The sequence below is a fragment of the Oryctolagus cuniculus genome, chromosome 17, assembly GCF_964237555.1.
Source record: "Oryctolagus cuniculus chromosome 17, mOryCun1.1, whole genome shotgun sequence".
NCBI classification, from domain to species: Eukaryota; Metazoa; Chordata; class Mammalia; order Lagomorpha; family Leporidae; genus Oryctolagus; species Oryctolagus cuniculus.
Genome location: NC_091448.1, coordinates 62936637 through 62959880, shown reverse-complemented (window position 1 = coordinate 62959880; position 23244 = coordinate 62936637). Strand labels below are relative to the sequence as shown.

At 44.8% G+C, this 23244-nt stretch overlaps 1 protein-coding gene across 1 annotated transcript; it reads right to left on the bottom strand.

Moving 5' to 3' along the window:
* Window positions 1-980: 980 nt before the first annotated feature.
* Window positions 981-22445, bottom strand: LOC138846274 (leucine-rich repeat-containing protein 37A2-like). Its single transcript, XM_070061612.1, has 6 exons — window positions 22351-22445; window positions 21656-21736; window positions 13226-13297; window positions 12604-12678; window positions 4553-4671; window positions 981-3125 (listed from the first exon to the last, which is right to left on the bottom strand). The coding sequence occupies exons 2-6, from the start codon at window positions 21673-21675 to the stop codon at window positions 1324-1326; spliced, it is 2088 nt and encodes a 695-aa protein (XP_069917713.1). The 5' UTR covers window positions 21676-21736; window positions 22351-22445; the 3' UTR covers window positions 981-1323.
* Between the last annotated feature and the right edge of the window lie 799 nt (window positions 22446-23244).

Here is a 23244-nt window from a genome sequence, read left to right as displayed (position 1 = left end):
GCTGCTCCTGATTGCTGGAGGAATATTCAGTGTTCACAGGCAGGCCTGGAGGCTGAGCTGGGGCCCCCTGCTGGGCTACAGATGGGCTGACTTCCTCAGCATACTCTGAGGGCTGAGCTGTGGCATCGTTTTGGGTAGAGAAAGGTCCAGTCTCCTCAGGGAGATCTGAGGTCTGAGCTAGACCCTCTTGAGTCCAAGATTCCACCCTCCCAGGGAAGTCCGGAGTCTGCACTGGGGCCTCTTGTTGGGCTGAGGGGAGTCCCACTCCCTCAGGATGCCCCAGAGGCTGAGCTGGAGCCTGCTCCGTGCTTGGAGTAGACTGAACTTCCTCACCTGCCCCTGAGGCTTCTGTCAGCTCCGTGTCTGCAGGTTTCAGTGTGACGCTGGGGAAGTTTGCTTGGAGAGCTACAATCTGAGGTGAGGATGGAGTGTTAGGATCATGATACACTGATGCCTGACCTACTACTTCTGCAGTAGCAAATGGATTCTGAGCGGGGGCCTCCTGCTGCAACGGAGATGCTTCTTCCTCGGGCTGCTGCAGGTCTGCACCTGGGCCCTCTTGCTGGGGTGAAGAAAGTTCATCTGGTTCAACGGGCTGTGGAGGCGGAGCTTGTTCTTCTTGCTGTGCAGAGGAGGATTGGATGGGCTCCTGAGTCTCTGGATTTTGAGTCTGGCCTTCCATCAGGAATTGAGATGGTTCAGCCTGCTCAGAGGGCTGTGCAGGTTCTCCTGGGTTCTCCTGGGATTCTGTAGGAAAACCACCAGGATAGACCCCATAGTCAGCCAGCAAAACTTGATTTTGACCCTGAAGCTTGGCCGCTTTGTCTGGAGTTCCAACAACAACCTTAGGAAGCCGTTGACGCCGAGCTAGATCTTTCTTGGGGGTCAGGGGTGAAACAATCAACTTGTTTCCTTGTGAAGACTGTCTAGAGGCGGAACGAGTGCTTCCAATGACTGGTGAGCATTTCCTTCCAGTTGAGGAGGCAGAGCCGGAGGCTGATCCTGATCCCCGTCTAGCACGGGAATCGCCTCTGGTAGCCTCTGTTGTCGAGTCAGCCTATTGAAATACTGCTTTGGAACAGCAAGCTGTTCTGGCTCTGGGGGCAGTTCCAGAAAAAGGAAGCAAACTCACAGTGGACTCTTGAGGCGAGGTCAGCACCCGGGAGGGAGCAGAAGACCCCAGGTCATCAAAGCCGCCAGGGTCTGCCATGGGTGTGAGCGAGTCAGGCGATTCAGGTGGGACATTCAAGGAGTGGGAAGACCAGGGCTCAGAGAGCCAAGGGATCTGGACTGGGAGCCCCTGGTCTTCCCGCGTGGGGTCTCCTAAGTGATGGGAAAGTGCAGGTCTCCTGTCCTCACCTTACTCGACTCCTGCTCTTTCTGTCCACTCGGGGCTTCTGTACTCTCATTGATATAGGTCTCGGTCCTCCACTGCTCTGCGTCCCATTCTTCCTTGGCTATCTTTTCTTCCTGCTGCTCACTGAGGAGCTTCATCAGGATGCCTGTTTTGGAGGTGAGCTTGGCACAGGGCAGTTGCACCTGGGCCTCAGAGCAGTCCATTTTCAGAGTGCGGATGACGTGAGAAATGAGCTTTTTCATGTCCGTGTTGGGGATGAGGGACTGTAGCTGCGGATTCAGCTGAATTTCAAACTGTTGCCCCTGGGACAGCATCACGGGGTAGGTGAAGCCTGCGGGCGTGGTGGGGGCTTCAGTGCCCTCGCTGGGGTATTCCCACTGTGTTTCCTTGGTTTGGTCCACAGTCGGCATTAGGTCGAACTCGGTCCCAGCAGAATCTGTAGCTGAAGGATCTGTGTGCATTTTGTCGCCAGGGAGCGTTTCTTCATGTGCAGTGGTGTTTTCTGGCAAAACGTTTTCTTCAAAAACACGACCTCCGGAATGGTTTTCCTCCCTAGTGTCTTCTATAGAAGGTTCTCTCAGAGGAGGACTCCCCTGAGAATGCAGGCCTCCAGGGGATGAGAAAGCCTCTCCGGAGGGGGAGTTTATGAGACTCCGCAGTGCAGGGAACGGAGGCCTCTTCCCAGCCGTCAGCCTGTTGAGGGAATTTTTCCTTCTGAACTTCCGACTCAGTTTGGCCTTGGGGGTTCGGAGGACCAGGTGAGAGCGAGTTTTGTGAAAGCGGTAATTTTGTCTGGAATGCCAGATTGGTTTCCCTGCCGCCTTATTTTTAGCTCTAGCATTGGCATCTTCTAAGACAAAAATGGTGTAGGTTAAGTCTTTTCCTTTGTTGTTGATCTCAGAGAGAGATTTTGCAGGGGAGGTAGAAGGCCTGCCCAGGATGTGTTTCTTCAGGAAAGAGGAGGCTGCAGCCTCACGTTCCTTTGTGAGCAAGGGCTCCGTGTGCAAGGAGTTTCCGGCCACCTGCCTGGGCCTCTGAGCCACTTGAAGCTCCTTCAGCTCCCTGGAGCCTGCTCTCCCAAGCCTTCTTCCCCCAATGCTCTCCGCAAAGGGCCAGGTGCCCCGTCTCCTCCCGAGGCTCTTCCTCATCTCCTGGAGGTGCCTTTCCCGTAAGCCCTTTGGCCCCTTGATGACTTTTTTCACTCTCTGCAGCCTGTACCCCACACTTGGCATGGTTGCCAGGCTGTTCTCCTGTGACGGGGCAGTTTCTGATTTCTTTTGGAGGATTTGAGGGTTAAATTGAGGACCTAACAGGATAGGCTGCATAAGCATGGCCTTTTCTTCCTTCTTAACCTCATCGATTTTTTCTTGAATTTCTTCATCTAACAAATTCTGTAGAAAATAGAGCTTTCTCAACTTATTTCTGTAAGGATGAGAGGGCCTCCTTATGTGGGTTTTCACGTAGCTCAGGGACTTATCTCTATCTTGCACATTTGAAAAAAGCAGTGTAATGAATGGTAATAATGTTGATTCTACATTTTGTAGAATTTCCTCTGAGAAATAAGGCAATATGTAATTCAGTGCACTAATAATGTCACTTTCATTGTTGAAGTCCCGCTGTTCACTCATATGGCCTGGGAAGTCCACACTGTTTCTCTCTGATACTGGGTTCCCTGGCTCAATAGTCAGCTGCTTGCTGGTGTTGTTCTTCCGGGCTTGCAATATCTTCATGAATGCCCCCTTTGGGTTCCCTATAGATGCTTCTTCAACTGTCAAAAAAAGAAGAGACTGCTTTTTGGTACGGAAGACTGATGGGACAGCTTTATGTCAGTCCACAGCCCTACACTCTGATCAATTAAATTAGGAGTCAAATCCAATATTTGGGGTACCATTGAGACTTTAGAGAGAAAAGTAAAACCAAACTCAAACCTATGAAATGGCAACAATAAAGGAGAAAAAGATATTTTTGAGAGTGGCATTCAGAAGAGTTCGCAGTGTTAAAAAGCAGTAACTATGATCAGTATTATTTCATTGGTTTCCAATGACCAACCACTCCAGGCTTAGAATAAGGCTGGAGGACAAATGGCCCCACCCAGCTGCCCCTTCTGTGGCTCTGCCCCTGCTTCTCAGCCACATCATTCCACAGTCCTGCCTCATGCTGAGGGAGCCCAAGGCTTCCTCCCTCCCTCCCTCCCTCCCTGTGGCCCTATGTTCTTGCTGCCATCACAGGTGTCCATGGCAAAAGATAGGCATGTAAGGGGAGCGAGGGCAGAGATGGTCAAGCCAAGGGGCCTTGCTCCTCACCTCAGTGTGTTCTTTCCCACCCTTGTAAAGGGAGATTAACAATGCTTGTCCTTCTCACCTCTTGAGACGAAGGGAATAATATAATTGGTAGGAAACTGGTCTGGAAGGTGAGCAACACTGTGTAGATGGGTATACAGTTATCACTGTGCTAATGCCTCAGATCCCTGACTGAGATCCGAATTCAAGCTGTCTAAGGAAGAAAGCGGTCACATTTTGGAAGTCACGACATCAGTGGTAATAACCCTCATCTACAGAAGGATACTTAAAATTACCCGAGTGTTCTGTGGATAGAAAAGCGTGAGACTCAGAGCAGGTTCAGAGTTGGACAGTCTACAAGTGCATGGAGGAGCCTTCCGACTCCATCAGAGGAGCCAGGCAGCCATTTCTGGTTATGGAACCAGAAACTCCCCGGCTCCAAATAAAACAGCATCACTTGTACTCTTTTATACAAGTGCAAAAACAAACAACCGCGGTGAGCAGTGTAGACCTGTTCTATAAGACAGAGGGCCCTTGAGGCCCAACACGTAGAAAACCAGTTTATAGACTGTGTGCAAATGAGTTATCATTGAAAAGCAAAGCACCCAAGAGCACAGAACACCACGTGTGTGGTTCCCAACATTGCTTCCTTCCCCTTCCACCTCTTTTCCATGATCCTTTGTGCATATGTAAATTACATAGCGGTAACTATGTTATTAAATTACATAGCGGTGATTGCAAACCTGACTTTCAGCAAGGGAGCAGTGTAGCAATTTAGGGAGTTTAAATCTGAATGAATGAATAAAAATTCAGCAATTAATTACATTGTTACTTTAAACTTGACCCTAAAATTTTAAAATAAGAAATTTAAAACAAATAAATATTAAAAAAAGATCCTCAGGAAGTTCCGACTCACGGCAATGTGTCGTATTTGGCAGGCATTCATTGTCACAGTGAAGCTTGACGGTGTTGCAGACAACCTCGATAGTATGTTTAAATTGGCAGAGGCAGCAGGCCATATGGCTGGGTAAGATCCTATGAATAGAGACAGAGAATTAAGTTACCTGTAAAGGGGTTCCTTGGGTGGGTCAAACAGGTGAGCCAAGGTGCCAGCAAAGGCGTTCTTGAGGTATGTGTGTGGCCAGGGCATTTGGGTAGGAGCCTGGTGGCCAATTGTTGGTCTTGAATATGAGAATAAAGGAAGGAGGGAGAGGTGGCCCAAGGAGGCATAGGCATGGAAGTGGGTGTGGTGTATCCAAAATAAAGTCAACAGGGTGAGCATTGGGCACCATGGATCTGTCGTTTGACTCAGGGGTGTCTCCTTCCAGTTCACAAGTCTCATTGTGGGTTGGGAGTGCACAGGAGGACTTCCCCCAACCTCTGGAGTACTCTTCTCCATCCCTGTTGGAAGTGTTCACTATTAGAAACTACTCTGGTCCCAGAAAAATGACTGACTGCAGTAATTGTTGGAAAAGATGTGGAGAAAAAGGAACACTTGCTCACTGATGGGTGAGTGAAAGTAATTTGACCAGGCAGGTGTTTAGCCCAGCCATGAAGATGCTGCTTGGGACAAGCACATCCCCTTCTGGAGTGCCTGGCTCCATTTCTGATCCCTGTTTCCTGCCAGGGAGTGCCCTGGGATGTGTCAGGTGGTGCTTCCCTAAATACCCAGAAATGGAAAGGCTGCAACTTATGGTAGGTGTGTGTTTTTAAGAAACTGTCAGTCTATTTTCATTATATTTTTTTTTTCAAATTTATCATTTCGAAAGTTTCTGTGGAAGGAAGAGAGAGAAACACACACAAACACATCTTTTCTTTTTTTTTTCTTTTTGACAGGCAGAGTGGACAGTGAGAGACAGAAACAGAGAGAAAGGTCTTCCTTTTGCCATTGGTTCACCCTCCAATGGCCGCCGTGGCCGGCGCATCGCGCTGATCCAAAGCCAGAAGCCAGGTGCTTTTCCTGGTCTCCCATGCGGGTGCAGGGCCCAAGGACTTGGGCCATCCTCCACTGCACTCCCGGGCCATACCAGAGAGCTGGCCTGGAAGAGGGGCAACCGGGACAGAATCTGGCGCCCCGACCGGGACTAGAACCCAGTGTGCCAGCGCCGCAAGGCGGAAGATTAGCCTATTGAGCCACGGTGCCGACCACATGTTTTCATTAGGTAGTTTACTCCCCAAATGTCTGCGACATGCAGGGCTGGGCCAGGCCAAAGCCAGGAGCTCAGAAACTAGTTTGGTTTTCCATGTGAGGAGCAAGAACTCAAGTCCTTGGGGCATCACCCACTGCCTTCCAGGGTACATGTTAGCAGGAAGCTAGGGTGGAGCAGAGCCGGGACTTGGATCCAGGCATTCTGATGTGGGATTGGAGTATCCCAGGTAGTGGCTTAACGGCTGCACCAAATGCCTGCCATCGTAAACAGTTTAATTTTTATTTGTTTTATTTTTTAAAGCTTTTATGTAATGAATGCCAATTTCATAGGTACAACTTTAGGAATATAGTGTTTTTTCCTCCATACCTGCCCTCCCACCCCCACTCCCGTCCTACCTCCTACTCCCTCTCCCATCCCATTCTTCATTAAGATTCACTTTTGATTGACTTTATATACAAAAGAGCAACTCTATACTAAGTAAAGATTTCAACACTTTGCACCAACCCCCCACCCCACAACATAAAAAGTACTGTTTGAGAACAAGTTTTGCAGTTAATTCTCATAGTACAGCTCATTAAGGACAGAGTTCCTACAGGGGGGGTAAGTGCAAACAGCTTCATTTCTAATACCCCCAAATTGGAACAACCTAAGTGTTCACAAATAGGTGAATAGATAAACTATGGTAGGTTACACGTAGTGGGCCAGGCTCTTTCTAACCAATAGAATAACCAATGGTTGAGTTGTTACAGATGACTAATGTTACTTCTTTGGGTCCAGGGAAAGCTTCATATAGAAAGAAAAAAAAAAGAAATTATCAACTCCCAACTTGACTCTCACTGGGATTAAACATGACAATAGGTCTGATCTGATTTCATCATCATTTAAAAAAATCATCTATTATTTTTCACTTTATGTTTCTGTGTGGGAGCAAACTGCTGAAATCCTTACTTAATGTATACTAAGCTGATCTTCTGTATATTAAGATATTCGAAAATGAATCTTGATGTGAATGGAAGGGGAGAGGGAGTGGGAAAGGGGAGGGTTGTGGGTGGGAGGGACGGTATGGGGGGGAAGCCATTGTAATCCATAAATCGTACTTTGGAAATTTATATTCATTACATAAAAGTTAAAAACAAAACAAAACAAAAAAAAAAGAAAGAATGCACTCAGAATGCTAAGCTAGTGTTTTACTAGACTTCAATTCTAACAGGAAATTTTCGTTAAGTCCTTTCTACCCCTAACTTCGTATTTTGAAAATTTTCAAGCCTACAAAAATATCCGAAAGATTGGTGTCATGAGTTTACATGTTCTCTCACTTAGATTCAACTGTTGCTAACATTTTGCCACATTCACTTTCCACGTGTGTGTCTCTATGCACTTCTTGGACAAACCATTTGAGAATGAGCTGTAGATATGATGACCTTTTCTTGCTAAACCTGAAGTCTGCGTCTCCTAAGAACAAAGGCATTCTCCTGCATATCCACAACACTATTATCACCCAGTCAGCTTTAACATTAACATCACCGTCTATTGTGGTCCACATGCAGGTGCTCTCAGTTGTCCCAAACATGTCTTGGCTACTTTTAAATCAGGCATTGCATTTTATTTTCATGGCTCTTTAATTTTCTTCAGTTTAGAACTGTTCCTTTTTTGCAGTGTTTCATGGCATTGGGATTTTTGAGGCATTCAAATCAGTTGTTTTACAGCATGCACCTCAATTTATCCTTCTAAGACCAATACTGAATATAATCACCAGGGAACATTTATTTTTTTGAGTGGCTAAGATTTTTTTTAAAAAGTTTTATTTATTTGAAAGGCAGAGTGATGGTTGGGTGCAGGAGAGAGAGAGAATGAGTGGAGGGAGAGGGAGAGGGAGGGAGAGAGAGAGAAAGAATGAACGTGAATAAATCTTCCAGCCACTGGTTCATGCCCCAAATGGCCACCGCAGCTGGGGTTGGGCTGGGTTGAAGTCAGGAGCCAGGAGCCAGGAGCCAGGAACTATATTCAGGTCTCTCCTGGGTGGCAGGGGGTCAAGCACTTTGGTCATCCTGTGCTGCTTTCCCAGGTTCATTAGCAAGGAGCTGGATGGGAAGTGGAGCAGCTGGGACTTGAACTGGCACTCCCATATGGGATGCCAGCATCACAGACAACTTCACCTTATGCCACAACACCAGCCCCACTAGGGACCATTTCTGGCAGGAACACTGCATCTTGCATAGAGAATGTTGTAGTTTTGCTGCTTACTAAAATGGATGCACTAGGGATGATGTCAGTGATAAAATATTTATTTTTTAGAAGATTTTTATTTATTTGAGAGGTAGAGTTACAAACACAGAAAGGGAGAGACAGAGACAAAGATCTTCCATCTTAAGCTGGTTCACGTCCCAAATGGCCTCAATGGCCAGAGCTGGGCCAATCTGAAGCCAGGAGCCAGGAGCTTCTTCCGGGTCTCCCATGCAGGTGCAGAAGCTCAAGCACTTAGGTCATCTACTGCTTTCCCAGGCCATAGCAGAGAGATGGATCAGAAAAGGAGAAGCCAGGACTGGATCTGGTGCCCATATGGGATGCTGGCACCGCAGGTGGAGACAGCCCACTATACCACAGCGCTGGGCCCCAAATCATTATTTTCAAAAATATTGGCAAATCTGGGGCCGGCACCATGGTGCAGTAGGTTAATCCTTCACCTGCAGCACCGGCATCTCATATGGGCGCTGGTTCTAGTGCCAGCTGCTCTGCTTTTGATCCAGCTCTCTGCTATGGCCTGGGAAAGCAGTGGAAGATGGCCCAAGTCCTTGGGCCCTGCACCCGCATGGGAGACTGGAAAGAAGCACCTGGCTCCTGGCTTCGATCAGTGCAGCTCCAGCCATTGTGGCCATTTGGGGAGTGAACCATCGGAAGGCTTTTTTCTCTGTGTCTCTCTCTCACTGTCTATAACTCTTATCTGTCAAATAAATAAATAAAATTTTAAAAAATATTGGAAAATCTTTTGAAATTGCTAATGACCTGAGGTATAACTTATTCTTACTAGATAATATTTAAGTATTAAAGACCATTGCACATTAATATGCAATAAAGGGGCCAGCGCTGTGCTGTAGCAGGTTAAGCCTTCACCTGCAGTGTCAGCATCCCTTATAGGCACTGGTTCAAGTCCCAGCTGCTCCGCTTCTGGTCCAGCTCCCTGCTAATGCACTTGGGAAAGCAGCAGAGGATGGTCCAAGTGCTTGGGCTCCTGCTCCCACATGATTCAGAATAAGCTCCGACTCCTGACTTTGGCCTGGCCAAGCCCTGGCTGTTGTGGTCTTTTGAGCTAGGAACCAGCAGATGGAAGATCTTTCTCTCTCTCTGTATTTCTGCATTTCTTTTTTCTTCTTTTTTTTAACTTTTATTTAATGAATATAAATTTCCAAAGTACAGCTTATGGATTACAATGGCTCCCCCCCCCCATAACTTCCCTCCCACCCGCAACCCTCCCCTTTCCCTCTCCCTCCCCCTTCCATTCACATCAAGATTCATTTTCAATTCTCTTTATATACAGAAGATCAGTTTAGCATATATTAAGTAAAGATTTCAACAGTTTGCACCCACATAGAAACATACCAGGGGATTCCAATTCAATCCCATCAAGGTGGCATGTACCAATGCCATCTCACTAGTTCCGGTGATCAATTTCTGTTCAAATTGATCATAATGATAGGACTAAGAGCCAAAGGGAGCACATAAACAAGACTAGTGTCTGCAAATACTAGCTGATAGAATAAAAAAGGGAGAGAACGATCCAGCATGGGAAGTGAGATACACAGCAGACCCATAGAATGGCAGATGTCCTAAACAGCACTCTGGCCTCAGAATCAGCCCTTAAGGCACACGGATCTAGCTGAAAAGCCCATGAGAGTATTACAGGCATGGAAAGCCAAAACACTCTGGCAAAAAAAAAAAAAAAAAAAAAAAAAAACCCTACATGTATTTCTGCCTTTCGAATAAATAAGTAAGTCTTTAAGAATGCATTAAGGACCATCGCTTATGAGTCACGACACAAGTGAGCTGGCCTGCTTTGTCTAAACTCCTGAGGACTTCCAATAATGAACTCCAGTGTAACAATTGCTTTCAGGTTTTTATAGCCTTGGTTGCACATGGCTCCAGAAAATGCTAGCACTTTTCCTGTCCACTGATGGTCAAGTATGAAAAAAAGCAGCTAGAACACCACAGCCTTGGCTAACTGAGAAAGCTTGTTGATGATGAGAGCTTTGACTCTTTGGAGAGGAAGGCCTCTCACTGACCTGGGAGGATCCACTGTGGCAGATGCTGCCCAAGGTTGAGGAAGAGGAGGCTAGAGCAGAAACCAGTGGACTTGATGATGTGGGAACGTTAGTCAAGGAGGTGATCTGACAGAAGTGATTAGGGCAGGGTATGCTGTGAGAGGCCTTTCCCCATTCTTATCTTGTGGAGTCCGCTCAACTAGCCTTATCATAGTTTCTGTTTAGCTTGTCCAATTGGCAGGGGGGAGGTCACAATGGAAGTTGCAGTGAGTTTATGGTAAAATGTCAGAATAGGGCTCTAAGGAAATCCTTTTTAAAACTTCAAAACTTGAGATACTTCAAACTCTGCATGAAAATTAACTAGAAAGGATCATGGACCTAAATGTAACTCTACAGTTTCTACAAGAAAACAGGAGAAAATCTCTGTAACTTTAGATTAGACAATGGGTTATTTGAAAGATTTTTTTCAGGAAAGGCACAATAAAAGGACAAACCATACAAGATAAAAGTTGCTATAGGCTCATCAACATTAAAAAAAAATTAACTTCTACTCTTCAGAAGGTACACTTAGTAGAGTGAAATGATAACTCACAACCAGAGAGAAGATATTTACTAAACATACATCTGAGAGAAAGTACTCATACCCAGAGCATATAAAACACTCTTAAAACTCCCTAAGATTACCATCAAATTACTACATGGGAACAGATTTGAATAGACACTTGGTAAAGATATTTGCACAACAGTATCGTCAGTTATTAGAGAAGTCTAAGTTTAAACTGCAGTGAGTGTACCCAAGGTGCCAGCGTTAGGATGACTGAGTCCCGCATTTGAGCACTTGCATTTGATTCTTCTCTCTGGTTCCTGATTCCAGCTTCCTGCTAATATAGTTCTTCTGCCTTTCTTTGGTTGAGTAACTGGGGTTCCTGCCACCTACATGGGAGATCTGGGTTGAATTCCCAGCTGTCAATTCCAGCTTCAGCCCAATGCTGGTCTTGGTGGCATTTGGTGAGAGAACTGATTGACTCTCTAGTAACTATTTTTAAATACTAAAAAAACATATAGAGATTCCACTATTTATCTACTGGCAGAAGAGCTACATTAAAAAAAGTTTTATTTTTTAACTTATTTGAAAGAACGAGAGAGAGAGAGAGAGAGAGAGAGAGAGAGAGAGAGAGAGAGAGAAAGAAAGAGATTGATTGATTGACCTTCCATCTGCTGGTTCACTTCCCCAAATGCTGATAACAGCCAGGGTTGGGCCAGGACTATGCCAAGGACATAGGTCTCAATGTGTGGGTCTCCTACATGGGTGGCAGAGACCAGAATACTTGAGTTACCATCGGCTACCTCCCAGGGTGCACATTAGCTGGAAGCAGAGTAGCTGGGACTCAAACTTGGCACTCTGATACGGGATGTAGGCATCCCAAGTGGTATCTTATTTATCTATTTATTTATTTATTTATTTATTTGACATGTAGAGTTAGACAGTGAGAGGGAGAGACATAGAGAAAGGTCTTCCTTCCATTGGTTCACCTCCCAATCACCCCCCAAATGGCCGCTACCGCCGGAGCTGCGCCGAACTGAAGCCAGGAGCCAGGTGCTTCCTCCTGGTCTCCCATGCGGGTGCAGGGTCCAAGCACTTGGGCCATCCTCCACTGCCTTCCCGGGCCACAGCAGAGAGCTAGATTGGAAGAGCAGCAGCTGGGACTAGAACCTGGTGCCCATATGGGATGCCGGTGCCACAGGTGGAGGATTAGCCAAGTAAGCCATGGTGCTGGCCCCCCAAGTGGTATCTTAATGCTGTGCCACAATGTCCAGTTTCTAAATGTTTGTTAAAAAAGTTGAAATCTGAGGACTGGGACAACACATGTTGCAAGTGCCACTCTCGAACATTGTTGGTGAGAGTGCAGACTGCAGCAGCTACTTGGCAAACAGTTTAGCTGTGTGTTAAACAGTTCAATATACACTTAGTAGGTAATGAACTGTCCTACCCCTAGATCTTTACACCAAAGAAATGAAGACACATATCCACTCACAGACCTCCATGTGAGTGCTGTTAGTGGCTTTATTTATAATTGCAAAAAGTTGGAAAACACAGTTCTATAAGCTGATGAAATGGATAAACTGGTGTAACTACACAATTGGAATATTACTTAGCAATAGGTAGAGGCAGCAACATGAATAGTAGTTTAATCTCTAAAGGATTATGCTGAGTAAAGGAGCCAGACACAAGAGGCTACACTTACTACATGATTTTGCTTATAAGACACTGTGGAAGGAAAAACTACAAGAATAGAAACAGGATGAGTGGTTTGCAGGGCCTGGGTCTGGGGATGGGAGGAGACGATTGATTGGAAAGGACCATGAGGGACCTTTTTGGGTTGATAGAAATGTTCTACATCAGGAATTTGGTGGTGGTTACATAACCACGTGTTTGCCAAAACTCAGCAAACTTTACAGTGTGAATTGAAATACATAAAAATTATACCTCCATAAGCCTGACTTAAGAAAACAAGTCTACAGACTTACATGGAAATAAACCTAAGAAAAAGATAACTTACAGGTTTTCCAATTGAAGAGTCATCATGAGGATGTTCTCAACTGTGGTAAGTGGTACTTGTGTTGTTCCCAAGTCTCTGAAGGAGAAAGCCCAAACATTCATGGTATGGACCTCAATAAAAAGATCTGTCTTTAAAAAGGTTGTTTCAGGAAGATGTGGTTACATCAGTTTTGGCTTCTCTATAAAGCAAGACAGCTCAAGAGTTTGTCATGGAGACAGTTCCAGAAAGCCCTGGTTGAAATGACTTTACTATTTGCATCATCAGATTAATGACCTTGGCATTGAAGAGTGGAACCTACACCTTTTTCTGCCATTGTCTTATTTTTCATTTTATACTACATTGACCTCTTTTAATTCTTATTTTTTTCTTTAAAAAATTTACATCTATACCTCTTTGCTTGGGATAGATGGTATTCCTAACATGTATTTGCATGTAACACTGTCTCCCTCTGCCAGCTGTCTTTCCCATGATAAATTCTTTCTCAGTTCTTGCCTCAGTCAATAACTTTTTTTCAGTAACCTATTTTTTTTTCAGTAACCTAATTTAAAATCATGACTTTTTAGCCTCAATCTCAAATATTTAATGTTTGATGAAAATAAAAAAGGATTAGTTTAATACTTACAGATATTTTAATGCTGGCAGTTTAAAAAGATACGAATCTTCAACGTTTTTCAGAGGATTACGATTGAGATTTCTGAAAAATGCAATGGAATTAAAGTTATTGGCCTTTCAATAAGCACAAGATTGTATGAGAAATTATATTCTTTTTTGTGTAGACATTTTAGGCTTAAAATTACTTTCTGTGTACTTATAAATCACCCTTAGAATTCAAAAAGCACTTGTTCTTTGGGAACTACCTATGTCTCTTAGAGGATGAATGGAGAAGAGAAAGAGAAAAGATACAAAAAAATGCATAATAAACAAAAAGTATGCAAAAGAACTTTTTAGGTGAAAAGCCCTAATTAGAAGTGGAGCCAGTGTTTTGCCTAGCAATTAACACCCAGATTGGGATACCTACGTCTCAAATCAGATGCCTGGGTTTGATTCCCAGTTCCAGCTTCTAATTGCAACTTCCTGTTAATGCAGACCCTGGGAGGCAGTGGTGATGGCTCAATTGGTTGATTCTTTGCTGCCTACTTGGAGACGTGGACTGGTTTCTGGTTTCCAGCTTCAGCCTGGGCCTGGCCTAGCCTCGCCCGAGCCATTGCAGGTATTTGGGAAGTGAACTAGTGGACGGGAGCTGTCTGTGTCTTAAAAAAGAAAGATGTATAGAAGTGACCACACTGATAGGGAAGCCCTTTTTTGTGTAGGAAACACTAATCCTGTGTTCTCCATAATTCAAGGTGCTTGCCTTTCATCTTTAGAAATTTTAAACAAGCCATGACTTAATTCATTTAGTTGATGGAAAAAGAACCCACGTCAAAGCCATACTCTTGTCACGTTCTTCCACTGGTGTTCTCATTTCGCATCACACATCATCACATCACATCACATCACACCACATCATCACGTCACATCACATCACATCACATCACATCACATCACATCATCACGTCACATCACATCACACTGATCATCACATCACATCACGTCACATTGCATCACATCACATCACAGTCTTTGTTACGTTGCGTGTTGGCCTGTCAGTCTCCTGGCCTGTTAGCCCCTTGAGGGCAGGGAACATATGTTATTGTCTTTGTTATGCCTGTGTGTGGCATAGTGCCTGAAATTTACTGCATGGTTAATAAATATTTGTTGAGTAAAGAAATCACATTTTGTTTCCATACCAATACAATGAATAAATTCGTGTTGTGGGAAATTTCATTCCTAAATGCTGTAATAGATTTTTAAAGTTTTTAAAGCAAGCAAACAAAAACAAAAACAGGTAAAAAAAACTGCCTTTAGTTTAACTCTACTCAAAAACGTACTGTACTGTTACAGACTGTGAAAATAATAATTCTTACAGATGATATTGATTGGGCTGCCAAGCATCTGTGTTCAGCATTCAACACTGGATGTTCCCAGTAACCTCTGTGATAGGTATTGTACCCCAGTAGCCTATTGTGATATATATTGTGCTGAGTCACAGAGGCTGTGTAACTTGTTGTAGGTCACTGCACTTGTAAGAAGCAAAGCTGGAGCTGGAGCTCAGTCCTGCCCCAGACTGTGTCTAATATGTGTGCAGAAAAGGGTCCAAATATTTGTCACTTTAATCTGAAGCTTGAGATGACTAAATATAGAAGTACTTTGAAAATTTCATCAACCTTCTCAGGATAGCGCTCATGAAAATTAGTTTCTCTTTTTATTCCTTTTCCCTAATCTTATCCCACGATTAGATATTTAGCTCAGAGTCATTGAGACTAGAGATTTAAAAGCATGTTGTAGGTGACATCAGTGGAAACCTATGTAAACAGTGGAGTGAGAACATTTGAAAATGTATCCCTTCATAAAGGGAACAACAAAATGGTAAAAGTGGTCAGAATCAAGTTTTTGATAATTCTGGAAATTTAACCAAAGGCTTGCAGCCACCTGTGGGGCATTTACTCAAGAAAATTGGCTGACTTTCTCTAAGAATAGTGAGATTTGTGTGGGTTTTGTGTATTTAACTTGCCCTAGACAGTTCCTCCCTGGCAAGCTCAGTGGTAGCCTTAAAAATAGGCTTGGCAGCTTATGACAAGAGCCTCGGGTGATAACTGACGTCATAAATAAGAGTGTCAATTGTTAAATCAACAACAGGAGTCACTGTGCACTTACTCCCCATGTAGGATCTCTGTCCTTAATGTGTGGTACTATGTGAATTAATGGTATAACTAGTACTCAAACAATACTTTATACTTTGTGTTTCTGTGTGGGTGCGAACTGCTGAAATCTTTACTTAGTATATACTAAGTTGATCTTCTGTATATAAAGAGAATTGAGAATGAATCTTGATGAAGAATGGGATGAGAAAGGGAATGGGAGATGGGATGACTGCAGGTGGGAGGGAGGTTATGGGGGGAAAAAGCCACTATAATCCAGAAGTTGTACATTGGAAATGTATATTTATTAAATAAAAGTTAAAAAAAAGAAACATCTGCTTTAGGAATAGACTGATGTCTTAGCAACATTTGGGTTTAGGTTTTTGGATTGTGGATTAATTTTATTTTTGATTTGTTGCTTCTCAAAATTTTTTAAAATTATGAGATGTATTACTTGCATACTCAAAGTCATATGTAACCATGTGAATGTTGGATAATGTTTGAACTTTGTCTAAGTTATTTTGTCTACATTTGAACCAAATCAGGAATTATAATAAGAAAAGAGAAGTATGTGTAAAATGAGCAACAACAACAAAAAAACCTCAAACTCTCCAAAAAAAAATAGCCTGTATGCCCAGTATCAGAGAGAGTGAGGGAGAGGGATAGAGGGATAGAGGGACAGAGGGACAGAGGGAGGGAAGGAGGGAGGGAGGGGGAGAGAGAGAGAGAGAGAGAGAGAGAGAGAGAGAGAGAGAGAGAGAATGAAAATGAATGGAGATGAGGGCCGGCGCCGTGGCTCACTAGGCTAATCCTCCGCCTAGCGGCGCCGGCACACCGGGTTCTAGTCCCGGTCGGGGCGCCAGATTCTGTCCAGGTTGCCCCTCTTCCAGGCCAGCTCTCTGCTGTGGCCAGGGAGTGCAGTGGAGGATGGCCCAGGTGCTTGGGCCCTGCACCCCATGAGAGACCAGGAAAAGCACCTGGCTCCTGGCTCCTGCCACCGGATCAGCGCGGTGCGCCGGCCGCAGTGCGCTGGCCGCGGCGGCCATTGGAGGGTGAACCAACGGCAAAGGAAGACCTTTCTCTCTGTCTCTCTCTCTCACTGTCCACTCTGCCTGTAAAAAAAAAAAGAAAGAAAAAAAAAGAAAATGAATGGAGATGAGCATGCAGAATGAAGCTGAGCCTCTCCAAAGTGCATCCCAGTGAGCTGTCAGAATCTTGGGCCATCTTCCACTGCTTTCCCAGGCCATAGCAGAGAGCTGGATTGGAAGTGGAGCATCCAGGTCTCAAACCGGCACCTATATGGGATGCTGGCGCTTCAGGCCAGGGCTTTAATCTGCTGTGCCACAGCACCAGCCGTGTCTCTGACTTTCAAATAAATGAATAAATCTTAAAGAAAAAAGTAAAAGAACAAAAAAACCCTAAAGCCAATGAAGAGAATACTTTAAGAGAAGCATACGGTGCAGAGGAAGAATTACCTTAAGAGAAAAGAAGACCTCTTGCCACACAGATGAGAATATGGTGCAGATGAAAAGATTATGAGAAGAAAAGTGTAATAGTTGCAGGAAGTGACAATGTGAAAACTTGTGAACCCTTACAAAACACCCCCAAAGGGCAGACCTGAGTTGTTCTCTTCATCTGTAAGGTTTATGCCTCTCTCTGAGTTTGGGGAGATGCTGTTTGGATTCCAGGACACACCACAGAGGGAGGACTGTGCCAGCAGTGTGCAAATGCAGGTGTATCCACAGCTTGCCTGAAGGAGGCTATGCCCATGGCTGACCTTCAGTGTACGACCACACCCAGCTCACCTACAGTGTCAACAGTGGGGCAAATATCTGAGGAGGGAGAAAGCCTGGACTCTCCTCCTAGTCACCCACAGTGCTTGTGAGTAACAGACGAGTGAGCATGTGGATGTGCTCTGTCTGGATAAGGGAGCCCCTCTCTACACTCTAGAGTCCTTCCACTACTAAACTATGAAACTTGTTTTGTGAGGACCAATGAAGTGACTAAAACAATTTTTAGAAAGAAGCCAATGAGTTAAGACTTAATGTACATGTGTGGGGAGCAACTCGGACTAGACTAAGTTACTGGAATTAAGACTTATTCTATGCATCTGCTCTCCCACAATATGGCGCTGGGAGAGGAGCAAACAGCTTCTACCCAGCTGCCTTTCACCAACTTGACAAGCTGCAGGAGCTGCTCCTGATTGGAGGAGAGCAGCGTACTCGGCGTGTGGGTAGCAGAGTTGGGATTGGTGGAAGAGGACTATAAAGGAGGAGAGAGACAACATGCACCAGGAACATCTATCTGAAGGAACACCTGTGCAGCCCCCGAGAGAGCCGGCCGGTGGTGTGCCGCTCCCCCGCAGAAGTGGGGAAAGCGGCAGGGGGAACCGCCCTTCCACGGAGGTGGAAGGGACGGTAGCCAACCCGGGAAGAACCAGCAGCAAACCTGGGGAGGGCCGAGCAGACGAAAGAACAATGCAGGGTCCTGTGTCGTTCCTCCACGAAGAGGGGGAGCGACATAATGGTGCCGTGACTCGGATAGGAAACCTAGGAGGGAAGAAGAGGGAAGAAACGGGAAGAAGTGGGAAAATACCGGAGAGAGAGACTAGCAAAGAACCTAGGGAAAAGCCGGATGGAAAAGGTGCCGGAAGAAGCTATTGAAAGCCTAGGCATAGACTCGGATACGGACTGTGGGAAAGAAGTTAGGATTTAAAGTGAAAGCAAGAAGAAACTTAGACTCAGATACGGACTGCAGGTTGAAAGCGAAAGTGAAACCTAGAAGAAACTTAGACTCGGATACGGACTGTGGGGAAAAGCCAGGAGAAATGAGAGGGGATTGTTGTTGGAAGAAAAGTTAGGAAACATACCGGGTAGAGAAAAATGTTAGGGAGGATGAAGCCGCGGGGGGGCAGGCTGAAGCGGAGACGTAAGCTAGCTTGGAATTCTTCAAGTCAGCCCGGGGAGCAAAAGGCGAAAATCTGGAACCAGAGGCAGAGACGTGGGCCGCCAGGTTGGAATCCGTCAGATTAGCCCGGGGAGCAAAAGACGGGAAGCCAAACTGGGGGGCGCAGACGTGAGCTAGGTTGAATTCACCAGGTTAGCCCGGGGAACTTGGACTGAATGCCAGTGGCGGAAACGTGAGCTGGGCTGTGTGACTCGCGGAAGCCGCCACGCGCAGAGAGAGCGCGCGGGGCACAAACGGGGAGAGCGCACGGGGTGCGAATAGAAGCCGGTAAGCTGCGCAGAGCCGGGAAGCCACCGCAGGGCGGGCCCCGGGAAGCCGCGCAGAGCCGGGAAGCCGCCGCGGGGGAGGCGCCAAGAAGCAGCCTCGGGGCGGGCGCCGGGAAACCGCGGGGATAAGAGAAACAAGTTTAGAAGTAAAATGAGAGAAATAGGAATGCTGGCAGATAGAAGTAAAATAGGAGAAATAGGAATGCCCGGAGGTAGAGAAATAGAGAAAAATAAGGCCTCCCCACAACACGGCAATGAGAGAGCTTGGATTCGGTCTGCCTGATTAGTAAGACGATAAGCACCTGCAGGCAGCTAGCAGCTTATGCGCTGCAGGTCACCGAAGACAGGCACGAATTAACATCAATAAGTCTCCCCACAATACGGCAATGAGAAGGCTTGGATTCGGTTTGCCTGATTGGTAGGGCTTGTAAGCACCTGCAGGCAGTTCTAGCAGAGCAGAGCATGCGCTGCAGGGCACCGAACACAGGCACGCATCAGCGCCTAAAAACCTCCTCACAACATGGCGAAGAGAGGACCCAGATTCAGTTTGCCTGATTGGTAGGGCTTGTAAGCACCTGTGGGCAACTCTAGCAAGCAGAGCAGTGTGTGTGCTGCGGGGCACCAAAGACAGGCGCGTATCAACGCCAAAAATAAAAAGAAAGGGGGATCTGTGGGGAGCAACTGGGAGCAACTCGGACTAGACTAAGTTACTGGAATTAAGACTTATTCTATGCATCTGCTCTCCCACAATATGGTGCTGGGAGAGGAGCAAACAGCTTCTACCCAGCTGCCTTTCACCAACTTGACAAGCTGCAGGAGCTGCTCCTGATTGGAGGAGAGCAGCGTACTCGGCGTGTGGGTAGCAGAGTTGGGATTGGTGGAAGAGGACTATAAAGGAGGAGAGAGACAACATGCACCAGGAACATCTATCTGAAGGAACACCTGTGCAGCCCCCGAGAGAGCCAGCCGGCGGTGTGCCGCTCCCCCGCAGAAGTGGGGAAAGCGGCAGGGGGAACCGCCCTTCCACGGAGGTGGAAGGGACGGTAGCCAACCTGGGAAGAACCAGCAGCAAACCTGGGGAGGGCCGAGCAGACGAAAGAACAGCGCAGGGTCCTGTGTCGTTCCTCCACGAAGAGGGGGAGCGACATAAATGAATGAAGCAGAAGAAATAAAGTATACTTAATGTTTAGAATTATCAATTACTGCTGATTTTCCATAATATATTTCATTTCTGATTTCACTGAAAGATTTGATGAGTATTACTATTCAAAGAATGTTATGTCACTGGTAAGCTCTTGGCATGTCTTTGAGGTAGATTTCATATTCACAATAGATTGATCCTACCACACTGCTGTTTTACACAGAGACTTCATTCAGAAGAATGTTTACTGGGCTGCATGTAGTACATGCAAAGTAAGGGTGAATGCAGATTTTGCTGAGCATGAGCCTAACCTAATTTGGGGAATCCCTTATAATGAAACATGCAGAATTATGAATATAAAAATTGCTCCAGCCCCTCCCAGGACCTTGGAAGGGGCACGTGCAAGCGTAAAGCCTTGAAGCTTAGGCTCCAGTTCATGATGAATCCAGCTCAGCTGGCACTCTTTTCTGGACTCTGTAATGCAGTGAACAGCATTGTTTTCACTTTAAAAACCCTCATCTTTGGTCATAAGATCACTGGTGTCTTCCTGGGGCAACGGGGATAGCAAAAGTTTCCTTGAAGCAGATTTGTCTAATAAAAGAATATGTCCCCAAATAAAGGAGACCCGCTCCCAACACACACTTGGTGTATTACAGCCATTGTGCCAATTTTTGAAGCAACCATGAGTTAGATATGTTCAGATCGCATGATAAGAGGATTAGTTTCCAATACCAGCTAGCTCTGGTTTTTGCATCACCATGAAGCAAATGCTTTTTTTCTTTGGCTTAAGATGGACACAGAAACTTGAGATAAATGAACTGGTGCCTCATGCACTGTACGCCATCCCTAGCTCTGCTCCTACTTTTTCAGCTCAACTCTCTGGCCTTGCTGCACAGATGCTAGCATGGCTGTCACTCATTTTCCCATCAATGTCCAACTTCCCCCTGCTGGCATGAAAGTCTCTGGAGACAAAGCTTCTGTCCTGTTCCAGTTTGTACCCCCAGCACTTAATACAGCACCTGGCACTCGGTGGGCCTGGCACTCAGTGAATGTTCTTAAATGAATTCATTACTTTTCATCCACTGTGATTCCACAGATTTTCTCCCTGTGTTGTCTACAGAAAGCTGTACTGGAACTCGGCCCCTTAGGAGGGAATCTAATGGAATGATATATGTTGAGGCCATTTTTACTGATGCTACCAAAACCACTTGGTGTTGGGGCTCCAGGAACCAGCTCCCGGTGTGTGGGTGAAGTAAAAACAGACTCTCAGTGTTCTTCCTCAAGATCTGCAGGCACTGTTGGTCCATCCCCAACACATCCTAAAACCTTCCCTCATAACCAGAATGAATTGTGTTTGGCTGGGATTCTGAACCACAGAACAGGTGGATAGTCTTTCAACATCAGGTTTAGTGGAGAATCTGTATCTTGAATCTAAAATTCCCTTGGGCCATTGAACATCACAGAATTGTTGAGTTGAAAGTGAATAAAACTCACTTTCTGTTGCAGTTTAGTCAGGACAAAATATGTGGGATTAGGCTAGAGCAGTGTATTTTCTTATTTTTTTAACACTACAGTTTAACATATATGCCACTTCTTCCTATTTCAAAAGTTATTAGTATCCACAGATAATTTATAAATTGAGAGCTAAATACATTTTGGAAAAAGCTTATGATCTGGGTGGGTGATGGGGAGAGATGTGACCTTTGGCTGGGTCCCAGGAATTATTTTTGCATTAGGATTTAAAAGCAGGTAACCCTGAGAAAGCACCAGAACCTTTTTCTCCCAGAGTACTTTGTGTTAGATTTTTGGAAAAAAAATGGAAATGAAGACCTTCTTTGCAGAGTTTATATACAGGGCTTAATACCTAGATAAGCATAACTATATACCATTTTTATACACAAATGGTTTTTAAATATGTATTCATCATCTATTGCACTTACACATTGTGCAAAAACTGCATTCCATGCCACGCCTGAAATGTCCCAAAGCTCAGTTCTGTCAGTAAATTGCAACCAAGATTTCTACAAAAAAAGACACGAGTGAAAGAGAATGAAGAAGAAAAAAAGAAATATTTTCAGAATACTCTTCTTTCAGGAGTGATTCTAATTTTTATAGATGAAACAATACTTCCACATTTTATCTACACACTAAAGAATTTACTGGTACTGGAAGATTTGGTTTCTGAATTATACTTGCACATTTACATTAAATTTCATCATATTATTTTCATATTACATGACATACTTGTACTGTGTGATCTTTACTTCTCTGGAACAGAGTTTCACAACTTGAATGCTATTGACATTTTGGACTCGATAATGCTTTTCTTGTGGAGGTTTGTCCTGTACATAGTAAGTGGCTTAACAGCAGGCTGGGCTTAGCTCACACAGTGTCAGCAGCACGTGCAGGGCTGCAAGCTGTTACCTGAATGCAAAATCATGTTGGCTGAGAAGCCCTGCTCTGTGGGATTCACTCTGACTTTTGTACCTGATAGTATTTTTGCTAGAGAGGAAAAGGACCTGTTACAGAATTTTAGCAACCTTCTACTACAAATGTAAAGTAGAATCTTAACCCTATTTCAAGGTGAACAGTGAAGATTTATTAAAATTCCAAATGTGATGAAATTGTAACTTACATAGACTGCAAAAAAGGGAGTGACTCAAATGCACGTCTTTCGATAAACTCTATTTTATTGCAGGATAAATCTCTAGGAAAAGGAAAACATTGCCTTGGTTAGCTATTACCTATATAGTCAGTGGGGATAATAAAATTTGCATTTGATAATGTTGGATATGCAGTTTTTACCTAAACTGTAAAGCTTTGGACTTGTATTTGACCCTCTGGAGATACTACCCCTTCTTACAACCTCTCCTAATAGTCTCACTGTTAGAACCTTCATCAATGACATACACAACTATAGATCTTGATAGATTGTGGTGGTAAACTTTCCTGAGTGCAGAATTGATTAGATGAACTTTCATAGTCTTCATCCATTTGAAACAAGGAGCAAAGCTGTCATCTCCATTTTTAATGTCTAATATTCCAAAGAATTCTCACATTTTCACATCTTTCCTGGTTTAGTCCTAGTTTTCTAACTTCATTCAATACCAGAAAAAAAGATGCCCTTTTGAATCATTTGAAATGAAATTGGTTCTCTAATTAATTCATTATTTTGAACTGATTCAGAATTACACTTTCTGTCATACTAAAGGAAATTTATTTGTTGCTTGTTGCTTGATAGTCCATGAAAGCCATGATAGAACCGTCAGAAAACAGCATGACACTGGATTCCCACTTGAAAACACTCTTGGTGGTAGAGGACTCTTACTTCCACTGATTACAATTTGACCCTCACTTTTCACCTGCAACTCATCTGTTGGTGGCTCCATCTCTAGAATCTCCTTCTCTCACCTGTCCCACGCGCAGTCACCAGTGGGACTTGCCCTAAGTGACTCTCCGAGGCCAATATCACTAGCTGCTTACAGAAGAGGCAGATTCTCAGCCCTGTTCTAGACCGACTCAGGCAGTT

Excerpts from the sequence above, each read along its gene's own strand:
- LOC138846274 (XM_070061612.1), bottom strand. The coding sequence starts at position 21,675 with ATGCAGTTTTTGCACAATGT. Across the intron at positions 12,679-13,225 it reads CTGCCAGCATTAAAATATCT|AGACTTGGGAACAACACAAG; the intron begins GTAAGTATTAAA and ends TTTCTCCTTCAG. Across the intron at positions 4,672-12,603 it reads ACTCTTCAATTGGAAAACCT|GATCTTACCCAGCCATATGG; the intron begins GTAAGTTATCTT and ends CTCTATTCATAG.